Source organism: Stegastes partitus, unplaced genomic scaffold (genome assembly GCF_000690725.1).
Source record: "Stegastes partitus isolate 25-593 unplaced genomic scaffold, Stegastes_partitus-1.0.2 Scaffold758, whole genome shotgun sequence".
Classification (NCBI taxonomy): Eukaryota; Metazoa; Chordata; class Actinopteri; family Pomacentridae; genus Stegastes; species Stegastes partitus.
The window spans coordinates 242,643-264,562 of record NW_007578489.1 but is presented as its reverse complement, the minus strand read 5'-3'; the positions used below and the strand labels follow the sequence as shown (position 1 = coordinate 264,562).

Genomic DNA, 21,920 nt, shown 5'->3' with positions numbered 1-21,920 from the left:
GGTTTTTACACAACACTGGTTCTGTCAATCAGAAACCAGCTAAAAGATCTGGGAAGAAACGGGAGCTGCTGAAGCGAGAGGGACGCTACATCTGCACACGGCAACTATTTAAATATCCAAAAATCCTTTTCCAAAATCACAGACTCCACCTTTAACAGTCCTCTAACACACGGGTCCGCAGCTGTTTTTATGTTAGACTGCAACATGGAAAATCTGCATCCTGTAGGGAATAATGAGAAAAGATAGACGGAGCCAAATTCAACCTTATTACCCCACAAATAGCCTATAGAGTTACTTTATTGAACGCTTGTTCCGCTGTCTTAGTCGGATCATAAAGTTTTATCATTGCCTGCAGCTCACTGTTTTAGCTTGTGACTGAAATTAGCAAATACTGTAAAAAATGTTCATATACTGTAAGCTGGTGGACATGTGTGTACTGACTGTAACACCGCCAAGGCAAAATAACGTGATCTGATCTGAGAGAACCCTTCTCACAGATTCTACGGTTTGTGCTTAAATTTAACAACTTTTCAGGCTGAGGTCAAGTGTTCAAGAGGAACATGGAGGTGAAGTGCTCGGTAAGTCTCTTATAGCCAATCCAGCTGCTGAAAAAAAAGAAAAAAACGGCTTAATAAAAGACAGTTATTTAGTCAGAGTGAGGACAATATTATGGAAGCTTTTAAGGGGAGACGCCACATTTCAACACGGTAAAAGAAAACTTCCACAGCTTCACAATTCTTTCACTTTGTTAATGAGTTACGCTGTCAACATCTGGGAAAACAATATATAAAGTTTAGGAAAAAATGCTCAATCAGTCAGGTTATAAATGATGTATGAATCTTCATGCACACACAATAATAAAACTGTAAAGTTAAGTGTCTGCTGAAGTAGACATTTCAGGCTCAGAGAACAACTTGAGAACAGCCTTTAAAGAAATGAGATATAATCTAAAAAAGACACTGTATTTGGGTTGTTTCTCTCCATAAGTCTAAAAGAAGACACGTTAGAATTAACCAGTGCCTGTAGAGTCTCCCCTTAATGAAATAGTTAAATGATTTTGCCAGGTTCAGGCTTTTAGTTTAGCTTCTTTCTTTTCTCAAGAATGCTGTAAACAATGCAATCTAGTAGTGTTTATCAGAGGTACATCCATCCATCCATCTATACACTGCTGAATCCTCACTAGGGTCATGGGGGGGCTGGAGTCTATCCCAGCTGACTTAGGGTGAAGGCAGGGGACACCCTGGACAGGTCACCAGTCTATCACAGGGCTACACTTAGAGACAGACAACCAAGCACACTCACATTCACACCTACGGACAATTTAGAATCACTAATTAACCTCAACATGTTTTTGGACCTTGTGGGAGGAAGCCGGAGAACCCGGAGAGAACCCATGCTGCACGGGGAGAACATGCAAACTCCATGAGAAAGATTCCAGTGCCCCCACTGGGACGCAAACCAGCGACCTTCTTGCTGCGAGGCAACAGTACTTACCAACTGCGCCACCTTGCAGCCCAGGTACATACATAATCCTGAATAAAAAGTCTGTTTTCATTCAACACGTTGCACCAGGTTTGTCCAGGTCAACTTTGGGTTTTTACCATCAGGTTTCCTCTCTCTACCAAAACCCAAGGTTACCGACTGCACACTGGGTGAACAAGATGGTGACTAAAAAACATGAAAAATACAGTTACGTAAGGCAGCCTGTGATTTTTATGTGGTGAAAATGTCATCTCATGTGCATCTATTCAACTGTAAAACTGTGTTAATGACAAGATAACGAAGACGTAAGCTGGAGGAGGGAGTGACCGAAGAGTCACGTGAATTAATAAACAGCACATAGAACAAGCAGAGTTCTGTTTTTGTTTTTATTTAATAAGCTGGTTCATAAATTATCGCACATAAAAGATTCTTTTCAGTAGTTACAAAGTGGATAGCAACTTCAGTTAGCGCCTGGAAAAAGTAAAACGGATAAGGAGAAGATTGCCAACGGGGGGAGTTTGATCGCACCGATTTGGACTTTATCAGTCGACTGAGTGGCAGTTATCATCGTAGACCATTCCCATACACACTAATGGACCAGTGAGGACGAATTGTCATCTGTTCTGATCACTGGACAAACACAGCGTAACCACGGTAACGTAGGTGACCTCCTGTGGTGTTGTGAATAAGTGTCTGTAACATCACCATGGAAACAAAACGAAGCTTTGTAACGTGGTTAAAGTAGCGACAGGGTGTGTTTTTATCTAAATCTGTTCTTCAGTAGTTTTGGTATGTAAATGTAACCAAGAATGTTTGATGCCTAAACAAAACTAAGTACTTTTGATACACAAACTTTATTAAACAGAAAACAGAAGCAAACAGCAAATGAAAATAAGCAGCTGTCCTCGGTGAGACTCGAGCACAAGCCTCCTGACCAACCTCCAAATTGAGACGTTTGTTCTTCTCTGTGAAATGTGGTGACAACAGGCTACTGAGCTCACTAGAAGGTGGCCTGTATGCATGGGAGTGATTTGTGATGATAACGCCTACTGAAGGGCACGATAACATCCAAATCAGGTGTCGGTCTCGACTTCTCGGGGGGTTCACACAGTGGAGCAGAGAAGAAGCAGCCAACAGGAGTTTGAAATGTCCAACCGCTGTCGAATCATGTTCCTAAAGGGCTGCAGTTCATCACCAGACTAGCAGCAGACAAGACGGCCACATGCGTTTTCCAAGCACAGACCGAACTCTTGTTTCTGGTCTCCAGTGTATTCAAAATAGTCGCAAAATGAAAAGGAGAAGGGAATAAATTATAGAATAAAAAAACAACAACAAAAAAAAAAACAGCACTAGCTACATGTTAGGCTCACAAAAACAAACTGAACTAAACATGTTGAAGTGGCATCTTCTTGGCTTGACTTTCTTTCCCCTTCTTTTCCTGGAGCGACTGATGTGACGAGAGGCTAAACAGGTTCCATAGTGGTTAAGAGGCAGCGCGGTTACGCTGCAGGAGCATTTTTAATAACTCATTTAATCAAAATAATAATAATAATAATAATAAAAAAAACACTGTTCCTTCATTTATTTATTTCTGTAACTCTTTATACTTTTCTACAACTACCTTCTCCTTCCCTTGTGGCGGTCACATCACAGCTGACCGACGGGCCGCGAAGATGGATTTGTTCAATAAGACTAAAGGAAGGGAAGGAAACCCACCTCGCTGAAACTTGGTCTGAGGGAGTGACGGGTGAGCGTCACTGGCTAACGCTAGTTTTCACTCTACGAGCTCAAGTCCTGTCTTGCTCTGGTTTCAGGAATCTAGTGGCCAAAGTTTCTCTCGGCGTGATGGGAGCCTACTTGGAAATTTGCTGCTGGATGTGCTGCAGGAAATCACGGTAGGAAGAAGCCACCTCGGACTGGTCCTCCACCAGGTGCTGGAACAAAGTGGCTTTAGCTGAAGCATCGTCTCTGCAGGAGAAAAAACAAACTGCTTTGTACATTTTGATTCTAAAAACGAGCGGTTTGCTCTGCTTTAGAACAGACGTTTGTGCCGGCTACGCAGGACAGCACCGTCGATGAGCAAACAGTAAAGGTAATGAGTCCATGTCCGTGGCTCGTGTGTCTTATGTGACAGAAGTTGATCAATTTTACTGATATTTCTGAGGATGTGATGAAGAAAAATGAAAAACATTCACGATTGTTGTCATTCTGTTGCTCTCTTAAGCGTCGCAAACGTTCCTCTATGTAGGAAAAACCCTGACAAGGCTGGAAACTTCTGGAAATATCTCACTGACACTGCTGTGGAGTGTCAGGTGGTTCTGATCTCAACAGAACTTTTGAACCCTTTTTTAACCTATACAATGTCGACTGTGGTGCTCAAACTGCAAAACAGGGCTGGACTGATTGGGGAAAATCCTTAATTGTAGTTTTTCTGACAGATTCAGTAATCTGATGTACAATATATACCTTTATATATTTAAGTCAAGCTTCATTTCAATATTTACAGTTTAATAGATTTAAATGTGATGGGAGCATTACCACATGGGATGCTTGACTGTGACACACACTGAGCCTGGGTTTATCATCAACTGCAGCCTTTGTGATTTGCTAATTGCACACATTTGTTAAGTGAAAATTCCTGAAAACACATGAGAGCTGGTTGCTGTTACTCTGAATCCTCCATGAGCCGATACTGAACAACCTGATATAAAGTCAACAAGATATTTGTCGCAGAAGCTGAGAACCATTTTCGCTCAGAAACAGTAAACACCGGAACCAGTCCTACACTGATTTAAAAGATATCCTCGATTTCCAAAGGAGAAATTCTAGGAGGAACTTTTCTGGATTTTTATCATTTGACGACCACTTCCAGGGGTCTTGACCTACAGGCTGGGAACTGCTGAGCTAAAAAAAAAAAAAAAAACGGTAGCTCCACATGTGTTGCCTTTTCTATTTTTGGGATGGACTTCCAGGTTTAGACGATCCTGAAATAGGCTGACATCGAGATAAATGATGCTTCATATAGTTCTGAAAGATTAATTAGGATATTCTAACATGCTGCCAGCTTAAAGCCTGGACTCACACTGAGAAGGAGAGTACAGTAGAGTTCATCATCAGTGACGCTTTGACAGCTAAAGCTCGACTCACAGATGACAGGTAATGATGCTGTCGCTCAGTTAAACAGGCAGCTTAACAACTGCTCAAGTGTTTTAACCTTTCCACAGCTATGTGCAGGCAGAACACTTCTCACAGTCACAGCGATGCATTTCAGTCGGCTGATGAAGTGTGTCAGGTACCTACATGAACACTGAAACAGGTTTTTCCTGCAGTTCATTCCTCCTGTTCAAACATTAAAAGACTCCTTCTTGTTGCAGTCTTCCTGAAAGCCATCTGATTTTTTTTTTTAATTTAATGTGAAACTGAGGTTTCAGCCATGTGAGTTAGATAAATCAAGTCGTGCTAGTCCTCTGCTGCAGCCAAACAGGGAAACAAAGAGGCAATTTTAAAACAAGACTTGATTTGTTACCTCTGATTTCAGCCAGCTCATTTACATTTGAAGCGCATCAATCAACTAAGTATGAACAGGAGGAATGGTTAGAGCAGGAAAACCTGTTTCAGGAGTCATATGGACTTGTTCCGTTCTGTTGTGTTGTTTGATGCACGTTTTGGGTTGGTTCTGGGTTCAAATAAACACACTTCTTTTCGTATTTACAGTTTTGAGCCAGGCTGTAACATAACTGCTTTACGACAGACTGGATTTGTTCTTTCAGCTACTCTTTGAAGTTACTACAACTAACACACAACGAGGTACACAATGATCACAGCTCCCATGTATTTTTGCATTTTACGCCTTTTAAAGAATGTCCTGTATTTATTGTTTTTTCAGAAAACCTCTTTAAGGTATGCCATTTTAGATGATTGAGCCCTGCGCCTCCCCGTGCAAACATCCGCTCAGATACCACTCAGTCCATTTGTACTGACATCAGCCAACAACACAGTCGCGTAAACATGTGGTTGAGCGACAATGCTGTGCCACAAAGAGGAGGAGAGAGAGGAAACGGTAACAATGCATTCCCTGTGGATGGCTTTACCGCTGCTGTCAGTCACTGACCTCACTGCTTACTTTGTGTTTACACTGGAAATAGTTTTCTGTCAACCTCAGGACAATCTCTTTAACATGAAACCGTCCACACCCTGTTTCTGTGGAGTGCCAGGGAAGTGCAGTTAGCTGGAAGTGTGGGGTTTTTACAGAGATGATCCCCATCAGACATCATTTCTGGGCACGTTACACGTACGACAGGCAATTATCACCTCCATTTATTTACTAGGATGTTCCTTTATGAATTGTTGCTTATCTTCAGAATGTTTTTGTTTGACCAAATGTCAGGCTCAGTTTATACTAATATCATAATAATATAAAGTCAAAGAAGATTTTATATTTTTATATGTTTTTGGATTTTACTTACATCCCAGCAGGGTGTTACGCTTGCTTGTATTTTTTCTTTTAAACTGTACTGAGGCTTACAGTTATGCATAATTAAGCGTGTGGTGGCAGGTGGGTGCTGTCACAGGATGGTCCAGACGTTTGCATGGCCCGCTTCACCTCCACTCATGGTCCACCTCTATGCTAATTTCCAGACTAGTTGGGAGTTAGAAGGAGTCAGGAGTCACTGCCAAGATGGTGACAGCCCAAACCACCACCAGCAGGTTTCCTAAACTTCACGAAGGTTCTTACATCTTTATATACAGGCAACAGTAACGGCCCTATGAAGTAAGTGCTTGTTGTTCTGTGGAGAACTTAGTGGAACTTCCATGGCACTCCAACTCACGTGTTGTTGCTCAGCCCTCCTTATTTCCTACAGCTGGTACTTTTAGTGATAGAGGAAGTGAAACCTAATCTGCTGAGGCCACTAATGAAAACCTGCTAGAATGCTTTGTTATTTTTGAAATTTAGGCAATAAAGAAGTACAAAAAGTAACTGACAGCCTTTATACGTCCCCGCTTGACTTTGCACCCAACATGTGGACATGAGAAGACGCACTCATTCAAACACAGCTCCCTGAGTGTTAGTAAAAGTCAGATGTGAATCCAGATGTGCAGCAGTGCTTACTTGACGACGTGTATCGTGGAGCTGAACGCTCGGTTGTCCTGCAGCCAGTCGAGTAACGCTCGCACCCTCTCAGAAAGAGGAGTCTCCAGCTCAGGAATGTGACTCTGGGTTTCACAGAGAGAACCAAACATCAGCAACATTGCTTCACTGCCATGTTCCAGATTATGCTATACAATGTGGGCAACAGACACATGCCTGTGGTGGGGAATGTGAGGCTCGTAGGTAGCTCTGGGTTACATCGACCTCTCGCTAGAAAAATAAAATAAACAGCACAAACAAGTGCTGACATTTGCTGTTTGTTCTGGGTGTTGCCGTGACGCCCACGCTGTGGCAATGACAGAACTTTCTAGGTGGCTGCAAGGTTTGTTAAAAAAGCAGAACAGCTACACCAGCAAATCTGTTTTGCTGCATAAGTTGTTTTTCTTTTTTTCTTTTTTTTTTAAAACAAGGCTAACAGAAAAGCAGTGCTTCATCACATTCAGGGAACAAGTACATTATTACATCACTCATGTAGAAACTGGGCGGTGGTGGCAGTGGTGCCATTTCCCTAATCACAGTTGTTCTCTGTCATTTCCTGACATGCTGGATGTGGATGAAGCATAAATGCATCATTTTGAACTGAAAGTTGCTTTCACTAATGTCTGTCTTACTGACCATGTTGGGGGGTATTGAAGCGTAGTTGGGGCAGCCCAGAACGTCTCGGATGAACATTTCGTTGCAGCATTTGCCAATCCACAGATAAAACACCTGGATGGACAGAAGGAGACAACAACAGCTTCTACATTTGTCTTGACATAAAAACATATTCATGACTGGTTGTGCAACAATAAAAGTCAAAGTCTCAACATATCAATACTCCTTGTCACCTGTTAATTTAGAAATTAGGTTTCCACAGCCTATAGGAAACACAATTAGGCATCTCTTTTCTTGATTTGAACCCACTTGGAGACTTCGAGACATTTTCTTCCAATGACTGGGTCCTTCACTCTTTTCATATATAAATATGTGTACAAATTCAATACCACAAAAAGGCAAAATCAAGTAATTAATATATATTATTTAGTAAAACATGGGCTATTTGATTTTTTATACTGCAGTGATATCATTGAAAGTTTCAAACTAGGAAAATAGCACAGTGTTTCCATGATGGATTACCAAGACTCTGGAGGCATTAGAAGAAAACGAGTCAGCTTGTTGCAACGGCTGAAATGTGCCCCGCAGGACAGTTTTTAAATTAAGTTGCTATATATATCTGTTACAGGGATATTATTAAAAGTCTGAAGTGAGTCCTGGTGCAGTTGTGGACAACTGACAAGAGCCCAGATGGTTAAACTGTGACTTTGCAGAAAACATTTGGACATTTGCTCATATTCCACAAAACACTCTCAGGTCTTTATTTCAGCCTTCAGTGAAACACAGATCTACATATACATTATCCACAGTCTAAAACATATGGAACACTATGGATTTCATTGTAATGCATCACAGCATTATGACATAATATGTCAATCATATGTTCTTCTCTATAAATTTTGTTCTCTGTGTTTTAAAGTCATTTTTGGCTTTCAAACTTGTTTTCAAAATTTCCCTCCCAAATTCTTACCATCTGTTTTATATGTGTGCAAATAAATGAAAGATACTTTGTGGAAAATTCCTTGACTTTAAGTTATATGACAGAAACTGAGTGAACCTGGACTGTAACGCGGATGTTGACGCTACTGTGGCCCATAATGACACAAAAAACACATTTAATTGATGGCAAATCAGCCATCATTTATCATTGTTACAGGTCTAACTCTGCCCTTGTCTTTAATTTACACCAAATATTTAGACAAGTTTGCAATTATCGTATTATCAAGAAAGACTCGAGGGATCTGCAGCACTAAAGTAAAAAACATAAACAAGATGAAATATTAATCCCCTGGAAGAGCCACACCTCTGCAGAGTGCTCTATGAATAAATACTGTTGAAAGCTTACGTTGCCGCAGTCCATGAGGAAAGCTCCGTCTCTGCTCAGCCTCTCTGCAGACAGGTGGAGCAGATGAGGCTGGGGAACCACGGTGTCGTTCAGATGGAGCGCCCCCTGCAGGTCACACACACACACACCCAGAGAGATGTCACTTAAACGACAACGTCTACCGGGGTACAGTAACAGAAGTTTGACCGACCACATGGATGAATACAGAGTTAGAACAACAGTAATATATCAACTGGAGGCTATAAAACATGTGACCACAATGTACTGCAGGATGTCAACTCCACATGCACAGTGTAACACTAACAACTGTTAAAATGTTCTACACATAGGGCTACATGTAGAATAAACACAACAAAGTCTCATATGAGTGATCTGAAAAAAAGTTTTAATTACAACTAGATCAAAATGAGGTGATAAACAGCTTGTGTTTGTTGTTAAAGTCTTTGCGGAAACTTGAGTGTGGATCCTTGCTGCCTGCGTCCTACCTGGTCAGTTATGTTGTCCAGCCTGTACAGGTCAGGATGAACCATTCGCATCAGCTGCTGCAGCGGCTGCGTCTTAAACTCACACATGGCAAAGACGCGCTCGTCCAGCCGCGTGCTGGCACCGGTCCGCAGCGCTTTCTGAAAACAAATGCACATCTTCTCAGCAATGTTTCCCTTTTCACATATGTATTCAAAGGTGTGAGGGTACACGTCAACCAGAGAGGTTTTCTATTGAGGCCAGCATATTTTTGCATTTATAGCACTGCATATTTACAGCAGTATGGTGCAGGCACTAGCAACGTGATGAAGTGCAGAGTGTGTTTTCGTGCTTGGTGTTTTTTTTTCAGTTTTTTTTCAACAGGTGAAACATGTTCAGCTTTGGGTAAAAGTCTGTGCAGGTCGCAGTCAGCTTTAAGCCAACAGGACAATCACAGTGGAAGATCGGTGGGACAAACACTACACCAACCAACCGTCACATTGTACTTCTACAACTGCTGAACAACAACACAGGAGAAGTTAATCATTCTGGTATTTGAGCTTCCATGTCTGTCCCACACCAGGCACAATCTTAATATGAAGTAAAAATCCTGCTGGAGGAATATTTCGCTCACCATGTGTCTACCAGGTGAGCAACAGTCAGCTGAGTCAGAAAACTGATCGGTACTTGCTAGACCTGACTTCTGCTGATGTTTTGTATCATAGCAACCAAAGCTTCTCAGTTAACAAAAACAACAAACTTCCAAAGTCCTCCAGCGTCTTCAGAAGAACGTCTCACATTTTCAGTGAAGGAAACGTTTTGGAGGACACCCGAACACCAGTGTGTAGAGATCTTTATCCAAGTGTTTTAATGTGTTACAGACATTAAAACTGTCCTGTACAGCTGCTTAAAGACAAACTTTAATGTGCAGCATTGATTAAAAATGCTCATAAAACATTCCTTATTTGCAATTAAAAGTGAATTAATCTGAGGTATTATCATAAATTGACAGTGAACTGACAGCAGTATTTGTCATTTAATTATTATTACTATTATTATTTTTTTCAGTACTCCTTAATTTGGTTTGTGTCATCGACACTCATGAATGCTTCAGGGTGTCAGCTGTTGCAGCCCGGCCAACACCTACAGGGGGATTTGTCTCAGAAAAGGGTGTGTGTGTTTGAACGTGAACACACCCTGGATGTGTGACTGCACACGTTCTGGGTGGATGAATACAGTCATTGACCAGGTCTGTATGACTGTAAACTCAGCCTTTACTAGCGTGTGTGTAGATGATATTTTGTAGGTTTTCTTTAGGTTGTGTAACGACGTTAATGTAGCTCATAATTTAGATGTGAAACACAGATGTAAAGGTTAAGTCAAGGCGACAACACGACACTGTTCTCTGCACTTTGGCCCTCAAAAACTTTGCAACAGAAGGCATTAAAGAGGGTAAAAGGTGGATTACTGCACGATTATTCAACTTCACACGTTACCAGACATTACGTTTATGCTTTTCTTCTGGGATTTTGAGTGTACGTGTGTGTCTAAAGCCCATAATTATCCTATGTGACGTGCGTGCTTCTGCGTCTTTATGTGCTGATGCCGGTTGAGCAGCCACACCTGTTTGAGGAGAGCAAGGATGTAGAGGGGGAAGAGGCGCATGGACGCAGGGACGACAAGTCCGGACTGCTGCAGGTTTGACACGTTGCTCTTGTAGGCGCTCACCAGGTCCACCACCGCGTTCACCAGAGCGTCACGTGCATCTGACAGACTGGACGTTACGGACCGGTCGATAGCTGGGAAATAAGAGACGGGATTAATTGATTGTTGCTCCTAGACAGTGTTTTTTATCATTTCTGAGCAGAAACACGAGTAGTTTAATTTGATTAAACGTCTCCACTAATTCTAGTGTGGAAAAAAAAAGGCTGCCTGCAAAGGAAGATAGAGATGTTTAACTTAACAGTCACCATGACGTGTGGATTGCATACAGTTTGTATTAAAACACAAAAAACTTTTTTCAGAGTATAATTTTCATAGCATAATTGCTTATTTTGCTTATAATAGTAATAATAGATATTTTAAAGTAACTTTGTTCTACAGATCTTATTCAGGAAAAAAAAGCCAGATATAAAAGGTTTCCATCAGATTCTGTAAAAAAAACAAAAACAAATTGTGACCAACTAGTCACACGACACAAATTCAGAGCCCAATCAGCTGAAATGAAAGCTGCATTTACGCAGAGCAGAGAGGAGACATGCATGGAAGAAATTTAAAGGTTGAGAAGAAAATACAACATCAATAAAATAAATGAAGCAAAGCCCAAAAACAGAATGGGAGGGAGTACATAGTTGGAAGAGACATGCAGCGTGGCGAATCTTTCTCAAGCTGATGTGTAGAGTAGTGTGAAAAAAAAGTGTTTGTAAAGGTTGTAAAAAAAAAAAGTAATGTAGTATGTTTTTAGTATGCAGAGCTACAATTTGTCAAAGTGTTTAGCAACGCTTGTGGGCACAAAATGTTGAACATGTCATTTCCAGTTTTTTTCAACTTTTTTCCAAAATAAATAATCAAAGAATTCCAACATTTGCTTTGCTATTTAATGACATTTAACTTTGTCATAAGGACACAAAAGATATTTTGTACTTGTCTCTAGTTCTAGTCATGGTTGTTCTGTTTCCGTGGATTTATGCGACTTTATATTGCGGTACAAAAAATGAGCCAACAGTGAGGAAAAATGTGACAAGAGCCAAAAATAATAATAACTTGAACAGTAACAGGGTTGAACAGAAAAAGTGATGATGAGCATTAGTTAAAAAAAAAAGGCCACTCCCTGAATGTTTTGTGTGCTGACCTTTGCTTATGAGAAATAGAGACGTATCCGACTCTGTGACCTCTGTCTGACCTGTATGTTGTGAAATGCTTTTTATGTTTTTTTTAGCTGAGGGTTAGGGTTAGCTGTTAAACGATGCTTGAATCAACCCTCGTAGTGAATCCTGATATTAGCGTGGGACATCATTAACATGTATTAAAGGTTACCTGTTTAAAGGTCAAACATGATGACACTAAAGAGTCATTTTCACACATGGGTGAAGTAGATTTAAGACTTAAAGCGGTGTGAACGTTGTGTCTATGTTTCACGACTCACCCATGTTGGCTAACAGACAAGTGATTGCTTGGACGTCGGCTCCAGCATACACATCGCTCAGCTGGTTGACCACCGGCAGACACAGTGTGTGGACCCTGATGCGCCTCTTTCCTGCAAAAATAGATCAAAAAAATAGACCTGCATGAACATTTGATTTGAGGATTCAGTTGGGGATAAAAAACTAACATGCAACCTTCGTATTTGCCCAACCGTGCATCATATGTGAACTAAACAGTCATGTCCACACCAGGAAATCAGTCCAAACTACTTGCAGTTCCTAATGTTGGTTGCTGGAGCAGTGTTTCAGCCTTTAGCCTGGCAGGAGAAGACAATATTTTTTGTGTATACCTCTACTAGACGTGTAGAGCAGAGCAGCCTGGAAGCAGGCCAGTGACGAGTCTGCCAGAGAGTCTTCGATTGACATCTGGACAGCGAAGGCAGAGTCTGGGTTCACATTAGCCAGGGACAGCAGGTCAGTGGAGCGCACAAAGAAGTTCCCGTGGAACGTGTGGATGGATAAACCTGAGGGACAAAAGTTATGTTTGAAAAGCAGAAGCAGAGGAAAACCTCTAACATCAAAGAGCAAACCACACATTAAATATCTGGTGGGTGACATCCAATCCGGCTACCTTTAGTGCATCGTATTCTCATGACGGCCTCAAAGCCGATCTTCCTGGTGAGGTAGCGCTCCAGATCCTTCTGGAACTTCTCCAGCTGAGCCGGGTTGTGGATGTAATGAAAGGAGGGGTAGTAGAAGATGCTGCCTGCCGAATACTTTGAGATACATGCTGAAGAACAAGAAGAAGAAGCAGTGGTAACTTAAAACTCCATTCATGACTGGTGGAATTAAAGGGGAATAGTGAAAGACTCCATCACAACAAACACTCGTGTCCCAGTGGCTCCAAAGCTCTAACATGTGCTATTAGTAACTACAACCATATTGAACATATTAGTCAATGGTAGGGAAGTGAACTACGCTGCAGGAAGTTTGAAAAAGCTTAGAGTGAATTTCTTTTTAATTATTTCTTAGTAGGTTTTAAAAACACATTAAAAAAAAACTAAAGAAAAATCAAACAGAAACAGAAAAATCCCACAAACCAACCATCAAATGACAACTGCTGCAAAATACACAAATTAAAATCTCTAGTTTTTGTACAGGAATGCAATAGGAAGTAATTAACATCTACAGATGAGATATGTACATTAAAGTCTCTGTATAAAAGAGCGAGGAGGACTCCAAAGTCTTCAGAGTTTATCCGGTTTATGATTTATGAGTTTCTGATGTGGGACAAGCCAATATGAGCGCCACATGTTGACTGTAGGAACATGTAGAGCCAGAACAACATTGTAAACTACATGTTTTTTAGCTACAAATAAAAGAATTACTAACAAAAACTCGATATCTGTATCAAAACAATCATCCAAAATATGATTTAACAGACGAAACAGGGACGCTAACAGCTTGTTTACCAGCAACCTCTTGAAATGAAATGAATGAAATCTCTGGACATGATTGCATGATTTTTATAGCAGAGGTTTAAGGTGTTGGAGAACATTTTCTGGAGGCAAACTAAGGGCGTGTTCCAATATCCATACTATCATGTTATATAGTTTGCTAGAAAAAGGAATGGGCACGTTCCAGTGTTTAGTATTACAAAAAAAATAGCAGCATGGTCACATTTTGCAGTCGGCAGGCCTGCATGTTTTTTGGCTCATCTGACCCACAATCCTCCCACGGTGGAAGATACGCCACATATGTACAGTGCCTTGCAAAATGATTCATACCCCTTAAAATTCTCTACGCTTTGTCACGTTACAAGCACAAGCTTAAAAGTATTTTATTGGGATTTTAGGTAGATCAACACAGAGTAACACATAATTGTGAAGTGCAAGGAAAATGATTCATGATGTTCAAGGTGTTTTTACAAATAAAAATCTGAAAAGTGTGGCGGGCCTATGTATTCAGCCCACCCTGAGTTAGTACTTTGTCAAACCAACTTTCGCTTTAATTACAGCTGGAAGTCTTTTGGGGTATGTCTCTACCAACTTTGCATCTTTAACACCACATATCATTTTCCTCCTGCGTTACAATTATGAGATACTTTGTGTTAGTCTATCACATAAAATCCCACTAAAATACATTTAAGTTTGTGCTTGTAACATAAAATGTGGAATTTCAAGGGGTATGAATACTTTGTCAAAGCCTGTATGTGTGTCGCACAAGTACAAAAAGATCACAACTCATTTAATGCAACAGAAAGATACATGAGCAAGATGGTTAAAGCTTAAGATGCAGAATTGTGACGAAACAGTCTGTCCTGTGTATGAATACTGCATAAAATGGTATAAACGTTGTAAGGGCCGCTGCAGTATATATGGAAAGTACACATGAAAGTATGCAAATTGGAATGCAGCCTTTTTCTTCATCTGCTGTTGAGGACTGAGTGTTACAACAACGATCGCCCAAACCATGACAGTAGCCTACAATGACATTTTTATGCTGTTTGATGCAATTCAGGCTTTCTGGTTGCATGTTAGAATCACTCTGTGCAAAACAAGACGCTAAAAACTTCCCACAGCAGTGAGGTGTGAATGTATGTGCTCTCACCTAATGAGGCGAGGTCAGCGTACTGCGAGCTGAGCAGGAAGAGATCCACTCCAATCTGTTGTCCTGAGCAGTCCAGTGCAAGTTTCTTATAGAAGTCTGTGGCTGGGCCAAGGTGCTGTACTCCCTGGAAAGGTACCAAGTTATCACCAAGAGATCCTCAACATCGTGGATAAGTGTGTATTTTATATATTAAATATTTAAAGCATAATACAGACGTAGATGTAGCATGAGTACAGGTGTGTATTTTCTTTAATTTTTATGTTTTTTTCAGCCTCAAAATCCTCCTGAAAGCACATAAACCAACAGAAAGCAGCTTTGCCCTGAGCAAGAAGACATCTGCTCTTTGTTCGTTTTATTCACAATTTTTGGAAACCCTTGCTCTGACTTCTTGGCAGTTTACTGGGATGAAAAATAAAATGATGAACATCAATAAATCACAGTCCTGGGATGACAAAAACACACTTGGCTCACCATCACAATGTTCAGTTTCTGAGCTGAAATATAAGATCCAACTGTATGGTTGTAATAAAAATGAGCTGTGACGGGAATATAAATATAGCACAGCACAGAAAATGCCAGGACACTGAGTATAAATCCACATAGTAGTGACTCTTTGGCTATACTTCATCTGTCATACGGTTTGGTTTATGCTTCATAAATCACAGGAAAGGTGGTGCAGCCATCACTGAGAAGTCCCACTCTATTTAAAAAGGTTGGAGGTAAATTGGTGAAAGATAAGAGGCAAAAACCTGAACACACTGCAGCAGCAATTCTAACTTTACCATCAGTATTTCAAAAAAGAACTATCACCAACCTTAGCATTCGAACGCTGATTGGGGTCTTCTCTCGACTGCAGCGCCCCGGCACCCAGCGTCGGCAGCTGAGTCTGGAACACCGTAACGCGGCCGCCGGTTGGTGACATGAGCTTGAAGGCGGCCTGTAAGGCAGGACCGAGGGCACTGTGGGTCTCCCTGCTCTGGCTGAACATCTCCGGTAGCGACGTCAGCAGGTCCTTCACCAGCTGGAGGAGGGAGGAGTAGAGATGGAACAGAAAGAAAAATGTTTCACGATGATCCGAGAACATCTAGCTGTTTCACATGTTGTAAATGTTAGTCCTAATTTACTGTATATAAGCTAATTATTACGTTTGTTGCTTTTACATGCACAATTTTGCACAAATCTACTGCGGTCGGTGACAAAGCATTTTATTGCACACTGTATGATTGTGATGAAACTTGAATTTGAATGTCATCTGAAAAGCGGCAGGAAGAGAGGTAGAGGAGACGAGGGCAAGAACATGAGGACGAGGACACAAAGGAGAACAGTCTACCTCTTTGCTCTCCTTCAGGTTCACCATCAGACTGTCATGAGACGGGATAAAGACATCTGCAGGGGGAAAAAAAAGTGATGTTAAAACTAAAGCAAAATCACAATTTTCACTGTCAGTACATCTGAAAATGTGATACCTTCTTACTTCTGCTTGGTAGATGGAGAAGTGGACTAGCAGCAGATGAATTTTAAAATGTCATGGCACAGTTTAAATTCATTAAAGAGGAATTTATCAATTCTCCAACGTATTAGCAATCAAGAAAACATCTACCAATCCATTTTTGATTACCAACTCCAAAATTATTTAGACGACATTTGTTCTTAAGCGTTTTAAAACAAGCAATCAAACAAAACAATAGTGTGATGGGCATAGCTTTTACAGATTACGTGCAACCAAGCACCAGATTTATAGTAAAATAGTTAATCACGATGTTGATTGTGATGTTTCATCATTCTGAGAAGACGACTTTCACAAACCTGTGTCAAAGTGGCTGCAGTGGATTGATTGTCACATTATGAAATGAAAATAAATCTGTAGCTGCTCCTGAATAAGAGAAGCTTCCTTAAGTAGTTAAAACAATTACTTGTAGGAGTGGTCTCTTTATCTATTTAACCCTCTGAACCCCAAAACCAAAAGGAAGTTGTAAATGTTCAGTAAAAAGTCACAAATACTCCATTTATCAGAGTAACAAACTAAAAAAACAGAAAGGATTGTTAGATTTTTAACTTTCTGATAGTTCTTCTAACAATAACTAGCTTAAAATAATCACAATTAATTCAAATTCCAGTAGTCAGCATGACAATACCAGATGCTGTAAAAACAAAACAATTCTTCGCTCTTCAGGGCGACTGAGAAGCCATGAGCTGTGATCAACATTCACGTGACAATAATTCTGAGACCATTTAGCTGAACTGCAGGCTGTGTTCACACTGAGCAGAAAGGAGACGACAAGACAGACTGAGAGGGAAATGAAACATACTGGATCAATAAAATAACTGCTGCATGGCTCAAAAACAGTTTTCAGAGGAGTAGGTTGTCAGCAAGTTGGTAGAAGATACACTCAGCATGGTGAACTATATTTCTAGAGTTGATGGGGAGGGTAGTGTGGAAGACGCTGACTTGGTCGAGGTTGTAAAAATGTAAATAGGCTAAGTCAAGTAGTCTGTCCAAAGCATGTGGAGCATCATTTCCTATCAGGGTTGCCAACACCAGTGGGCAGTTTTTTCAGCTTAAACAACTAATAAAAGGAGTTCATCTTGTTTTTTTTTAATGATTTATTTATAACTATGTGGCGCTGCATAGAAGATATCTGGGAGTTGCTTTTACTTCTACCTGTAGTTGTGTTTTTTTTCCATAGAAGTGCAGGACTTTATATTGCAGTGAAGATTTAGCTTAGAGTGAGCAAAAATGTGGTAGGCCCAGAAACTGCTTGGAGCTAATAACGATGTAACTTCTTGTCAAGTGTCCTGATTACCAGATGAGCGTGATGGGTGGCTTGCTTTGGAAACTGCTGCCACAGACACCTACAGCTGGTTAAAGAACAAAGAGTCCTTTTCTGATGGAGTGAACAGACGTACCATCAATGTCGGACACCACCAGCATCTGCGGCTGGGACAGTCCCTCCTGGAGGTTATAAAAGTGGATGGTGCTGTCAAAGGTGAGGAAGCCCACCCTGGTGCGCATATCCCCCGGCAACCTGAAGCACATACCAAACATGGTGAGCACTGATTTTTAAACTACCAGGCTGTGACAGATGTTCATCACCATCTGCAAACTCACAAAGCAGCTGCATTTATATTCAACTGTAAACACAATCAGCACTTACTTAGTCAGGTTCTCAAGAAGCGATTCACAGAAGTACTTCAAGTATCCTGCTTCTACGGCATTGTGAGACACATCGAGCACAAACAGGTAGGCTGCCGGCTGAGGAGGCCGCAACTGAGCACACAGGAGGCAGGAGGGTAAATAAGCAATGAATGAAAAAAATGTCTCTTTTTTACAATATGTAATTCAAGTCATCACCTCACATGTGAGAGAGTACATCTCTTTGGTCTGTTCAAACTATAATGCTCATATTGCAGCAATAACACAACACTGCCCTCTACTGGACAAACCATCACAATACACGTGACATGGATGTGGGGCATTTTACCATGTAATCTGACGAGGCGATGAACTCCACTGTGGAGTTTTGGACCTCTGGCCTCTTGTGTGGTTCACCGTATGACCGGGTGACTGGGTTGTACATAAACTCATCTGGAACTAAACAAGACAGAAAAAACATTAAAAAAAGGTATGACATCTGCAAGTCTAAATAAAACACAAAATGATGAAATGTTAAAGAAATTAGAGGGTTGCAAACACAAAAAGCCCCAACGGTGCTACTTCCTGAATAACATCTCATACCATCGTTGACCCGGTAACACAGGTTGCACTTCCACCTGCGCTGATCCAGGAAGGTGACGAATGGATTGATGTAGGTACGACAGGAGCGACAGCGCACTATCGTGTTTGATGTGATCACTGGTAGCTGCTGCAGAGGGTAAGGAAAAAGGGTTTAGAGACAGATGGAGTGACTTCTACAAAAAACAACAACAAAAAAAACCAAAATATTACTTCTAAACTCAACATTTTACATTTTATGCTTCGTTATGAGTTTTGGGCTTCCGCCTCCTTCTCCAACCATCTCATGACCTTTTCAAAAACATTCCTCTATTTGTGCCTCGGCAGATGGCTAAAGAGGGCTTTGTTTCCCTTTTCTGGGGAATGTGGTTGACTGAAGTCCTCTGACCCAATTTTCTGTTTCTATCTGTGAACATGACTGTTCTGATGGTGCACCAGGGTCACCTGAGAATTTGACTTTTTCCTCAGAACAGAGGCTATTTATTCTTCACTACACCACTCACAATATGTGCTTTAGGACTTGTACTCTTCCCTCGCAGCTTATCAGAAACTACAGTTGAAATGATCTGATTAATCACTAAGTTGATAGAAATGAATACTACAGCAATGTAAAGGCACATCACATGACCATTCACATACATTGGGCATGTGGGTGCCGGTGTTAACATGAAGCAGGGGGTTTGCTGTTTAGTTGTATAAAACACTGAGGAAGTAAAAAAGCTGAGTCAAAAAGTACGAGCAGACAAGAAATGAAATGCACAATAGACAACAAAGTCAGCGTCGCCTATAATTCATTTTTAAAGTTGACTGAACCACTGGTAGTATTGGACTACGTCTTTGTTTTTCCCCAGAAATCTTTCAAATCATAGAGTGACGAATCAGGAAACAAATGTAGTTAAAGTAAGGCTCAAATGGAAAGTGAGCGTAGGTGTCATTGTTACTAAATTCTGTGGTTCTGCCCATTCAGAGCAAACCACAAGCCCAGAGTTTTCTAAATGAGATGTGGCCACAGCCTGACCAAAAGTCTGTAAGTGGTTTAGACTCTTAAAACTCTGGAGTAGTGTGGACACTAGGAGTAGACGTAGCTTAAGTTATGTGCTCTAAAACAGATGTTTACTTTGATTGTTTTCTGGATCAGTTGTTTGGTTCACATAACGTCAGAAAACAATGAAAAAAGTGTTGATTAGTGTTTTCCAAAGTCCAAGGGGACGTCCTCAGAATGTCTTTTGCCCACAATTCAAAGACATTCATAGAGGAGGAAAGAAACCAGAACATCTTACAATTTAAGAAGCTGGAAAACAATTAATTTAATGGTTGACAACTAATGAATTACTCACATCAGCTCTATAGTTAGGGTTATTGTATTTTGTTTCCTTAAAAAAATGGAGTTGTAATGTACTCCTAACAATAGTTTCCAGCCTGCTGCACTGTTAGAATGAAACAAACCAGCTAAACAGTGATATCCTGTGAAGCCACATTCTAAGTTTTATAACCTCTGGGCTGGTGTTAGCTTCCTGCACTGCTTTTCACGAGGTATCCCTGCTCTCTGTCAGCTCATACCCTCTGACAAGACACCACCTAGCACCTCTATAAATACATTCATCTATCTGTTCTGCACTTCATTATCATTCTGCTCCTCCTGCCGTCACTGCAGCTGCAAACTGTCTAAAGACACTTAGTTCAGTGGACAAAGACTAGAAATTGTTAAATAATTGGAATAATATTGTGTTCGACTCCCAGGGTCCAGTTAGTAAAATATTACTAAAATAATAATCACCAACTGTTTTACAAAAACAAATGATTGGGCACTGCTGGCTGATGTAAAAACACTCTCTGTTTTCAAGAGCTGTAAAGTGGTTTTCCTCTGGAAGGAACAAAACCTGTTTTGCATGTTTTGAATTTCACAAAATAAACCACAGCAGTCTGCAAAGAAAAGGTGCAACATGGTTAAAAAAAAAAAACGCTCAGTATGAAGAAACTGAAACTCCTGTACCCAAGAATTTTGCAAATCAGTAATGCAAATGTTATATGGAACAGCAGTATCAGTGTCCTGAGTTTATACAACACAGTGTAAATAATAGTTCTTTGTGAAAATGCAAAACAATACAAATTTTAGCAAAAAAAAAAAAAAAACTTTATCTCCAAATAGATGTTCAAAGGAAAAGATTCTTAATTAGTCACAAAGCATGTCACAAATCTCATCCAGTTCTGAAAATGTATATAGAGATTAATCTAATTAATCCCAAAAATAGCAAAATCTATTGAAGAAATAAGCTTTGTGTCTGCATGTTTCTCTGTGTTTATGGGGGGTCTTAGGGGCGACGGACCATACCTGGAGATCTCTGAAGGGGTGGAGGAGGAGCCCCAGAGGGAGTCTGGCCTTGTTGAGCAAAGCCTGAGTCTGGGGGATGCTGGACAGGGTACACCTGAATGTCCTGATTAGCAGAGGCAAACGAGGACAGAGAGCCAATTAGAAAACATATGTAGGTATTGGACGATAAGAGACAAAATGTGTGAGAGACAAATGGTAGCATGAGAGAATCAAGTGTTCTTCCAAATAGCAGGAAATGACCAATTAAACCAAACATGTAAAACATGAGCAAATATCCACATATTTCCATATGTTTATATATTTTATTTAGTAATTTAAAGTGAATTTTATTGATTATTACTACCATATTACCGATATTAAAATAATAATAATAATATTAAGTTGCCTTTATGTGGTGGTAAACAATGAGACAAAATGCAGAATGTTTTGGTTCAGCAGCCACTGATGCTGTTTGTGGTAAAAACACGCCCCGTTAGCTAATTGCCTACACTCGACTTACTGTGGACTGCAGTTGACTTTCTTAAGGTCGGAGCTGACGTTGGGTTCAGGGGCCTCCAAGGGTCTTGGCGGCAGCAGGTTCCTCTCCTGCAGCAGGTTGACCGGCCTCAGGGCCTCCACCTCCAGCTCAGGCACCCCGCTCAGCCCCCCCAGGGCCGCAGACAGCTGGGAGAGGTTGGGGAATGGCTGTGGAGACGGAAAAAAGACAAAGAGATAGTGACTTTTTACGCCTCAACGAATGCAGGAGCTAGTATCTGCTGAGAGTGAGGCTGAGAGATTCAAACATAAACTCAATGTACTACCAACAGCTTAGAGAGTTGTCAGAAAGGTTTTTGTGCAAACTACCAAAAAAAAAAACCATTATGTTCAACAAAAACAAATAAAAACTACAGAAAAACACTCGTACAGATGGAAGTGAGGACCTAGTGTGTAGTGAGATCGAGAACCAATCTGTCATCTGATGATTATTTCCCAGATTAAATCAATAGGTGTACAAAACAGGAGAAAATAGTACAACATGCAAGGGTCCAAATCCCAAATATATTTATTGTACTTTGTAGCTTTAAAAACAA

The 21,920-nt window shown here is 40.7% G+C and overlaps 1 protein-coding gene across 1 annotated transcript in view; it reads right to left on the bottom strand.

The window, feature by feature from the left end:
* Positions 1-1,854: 1,854 nt before the first annotated feature.
* Positions 1,855-21,920, bottom strand: part of sec24b (SEC24 homolog B, COPII coat complex component) — a 33,761-nt gene continuing 13,695 nt past the window's right edge. The window contains exons 7-24 of the mRNA XM_008291726.1: positions 21,350-21,534; positions 20,851-20,953; positions 18,522-18,648; positions 18,268-18,377; positions 17,941-18,053; positions 17,693-17,811; positions 16,116-16,171; positions 15,600-15,806; positions 14,786-14,909; positions 12,807-12,965; positions 12,526-12,699; positions 12,178-12,288; positions 10,656-10,831; positions 9,056-9,193; positions 8,571-8,675; positions 7,247-7,339; positions 6,593-6,696; positions 1,855-3,450 (exon numbers count right to left, since the gene is read on the bottom strand). Coding sequence (XP_008289948.1) covers positions 3,336-3,450; positions 6,593-6,696; positions 7,247-7,339; positions 8,571-8,675; positions 9,056-9,193; positions 10,656-10,831; positions 12,178-12,288; positions 12,526-12,699; positions 12,807-12,965; positions 14,786-14,909; positions 15,600-15,806; positions 16,116-16,171; positions 17,693-17,811; positions 17,941-18,053; positions 18,268-18,377; positions 18,522-18,648; positions 20,851-20,953; positions 21,350-21,534 — 2,319 coding nt within the window. The 3' untranslated portion in view covers positions 1,855-3,335. The remainder of the gene's footprint in view (positions 3,451-6,592; positions 6,697-7,246; positions 7,340-8,570; positions 8,676-9,055; positions 9,194-10,655; positions 10,832-12,177; positions 12,289-12,525; positions 12,700-12,806; positions 12,966-14,785; positions 14,910-15,599; positions 15,807-16,115; positions 16,172-17,692; positions 17,812-17,940; positions 18,054-18,267; positions 18,378-18,521; positions 18,649-20,850; positions 20,954-21,349; positions 21,535-21,920) is intronic.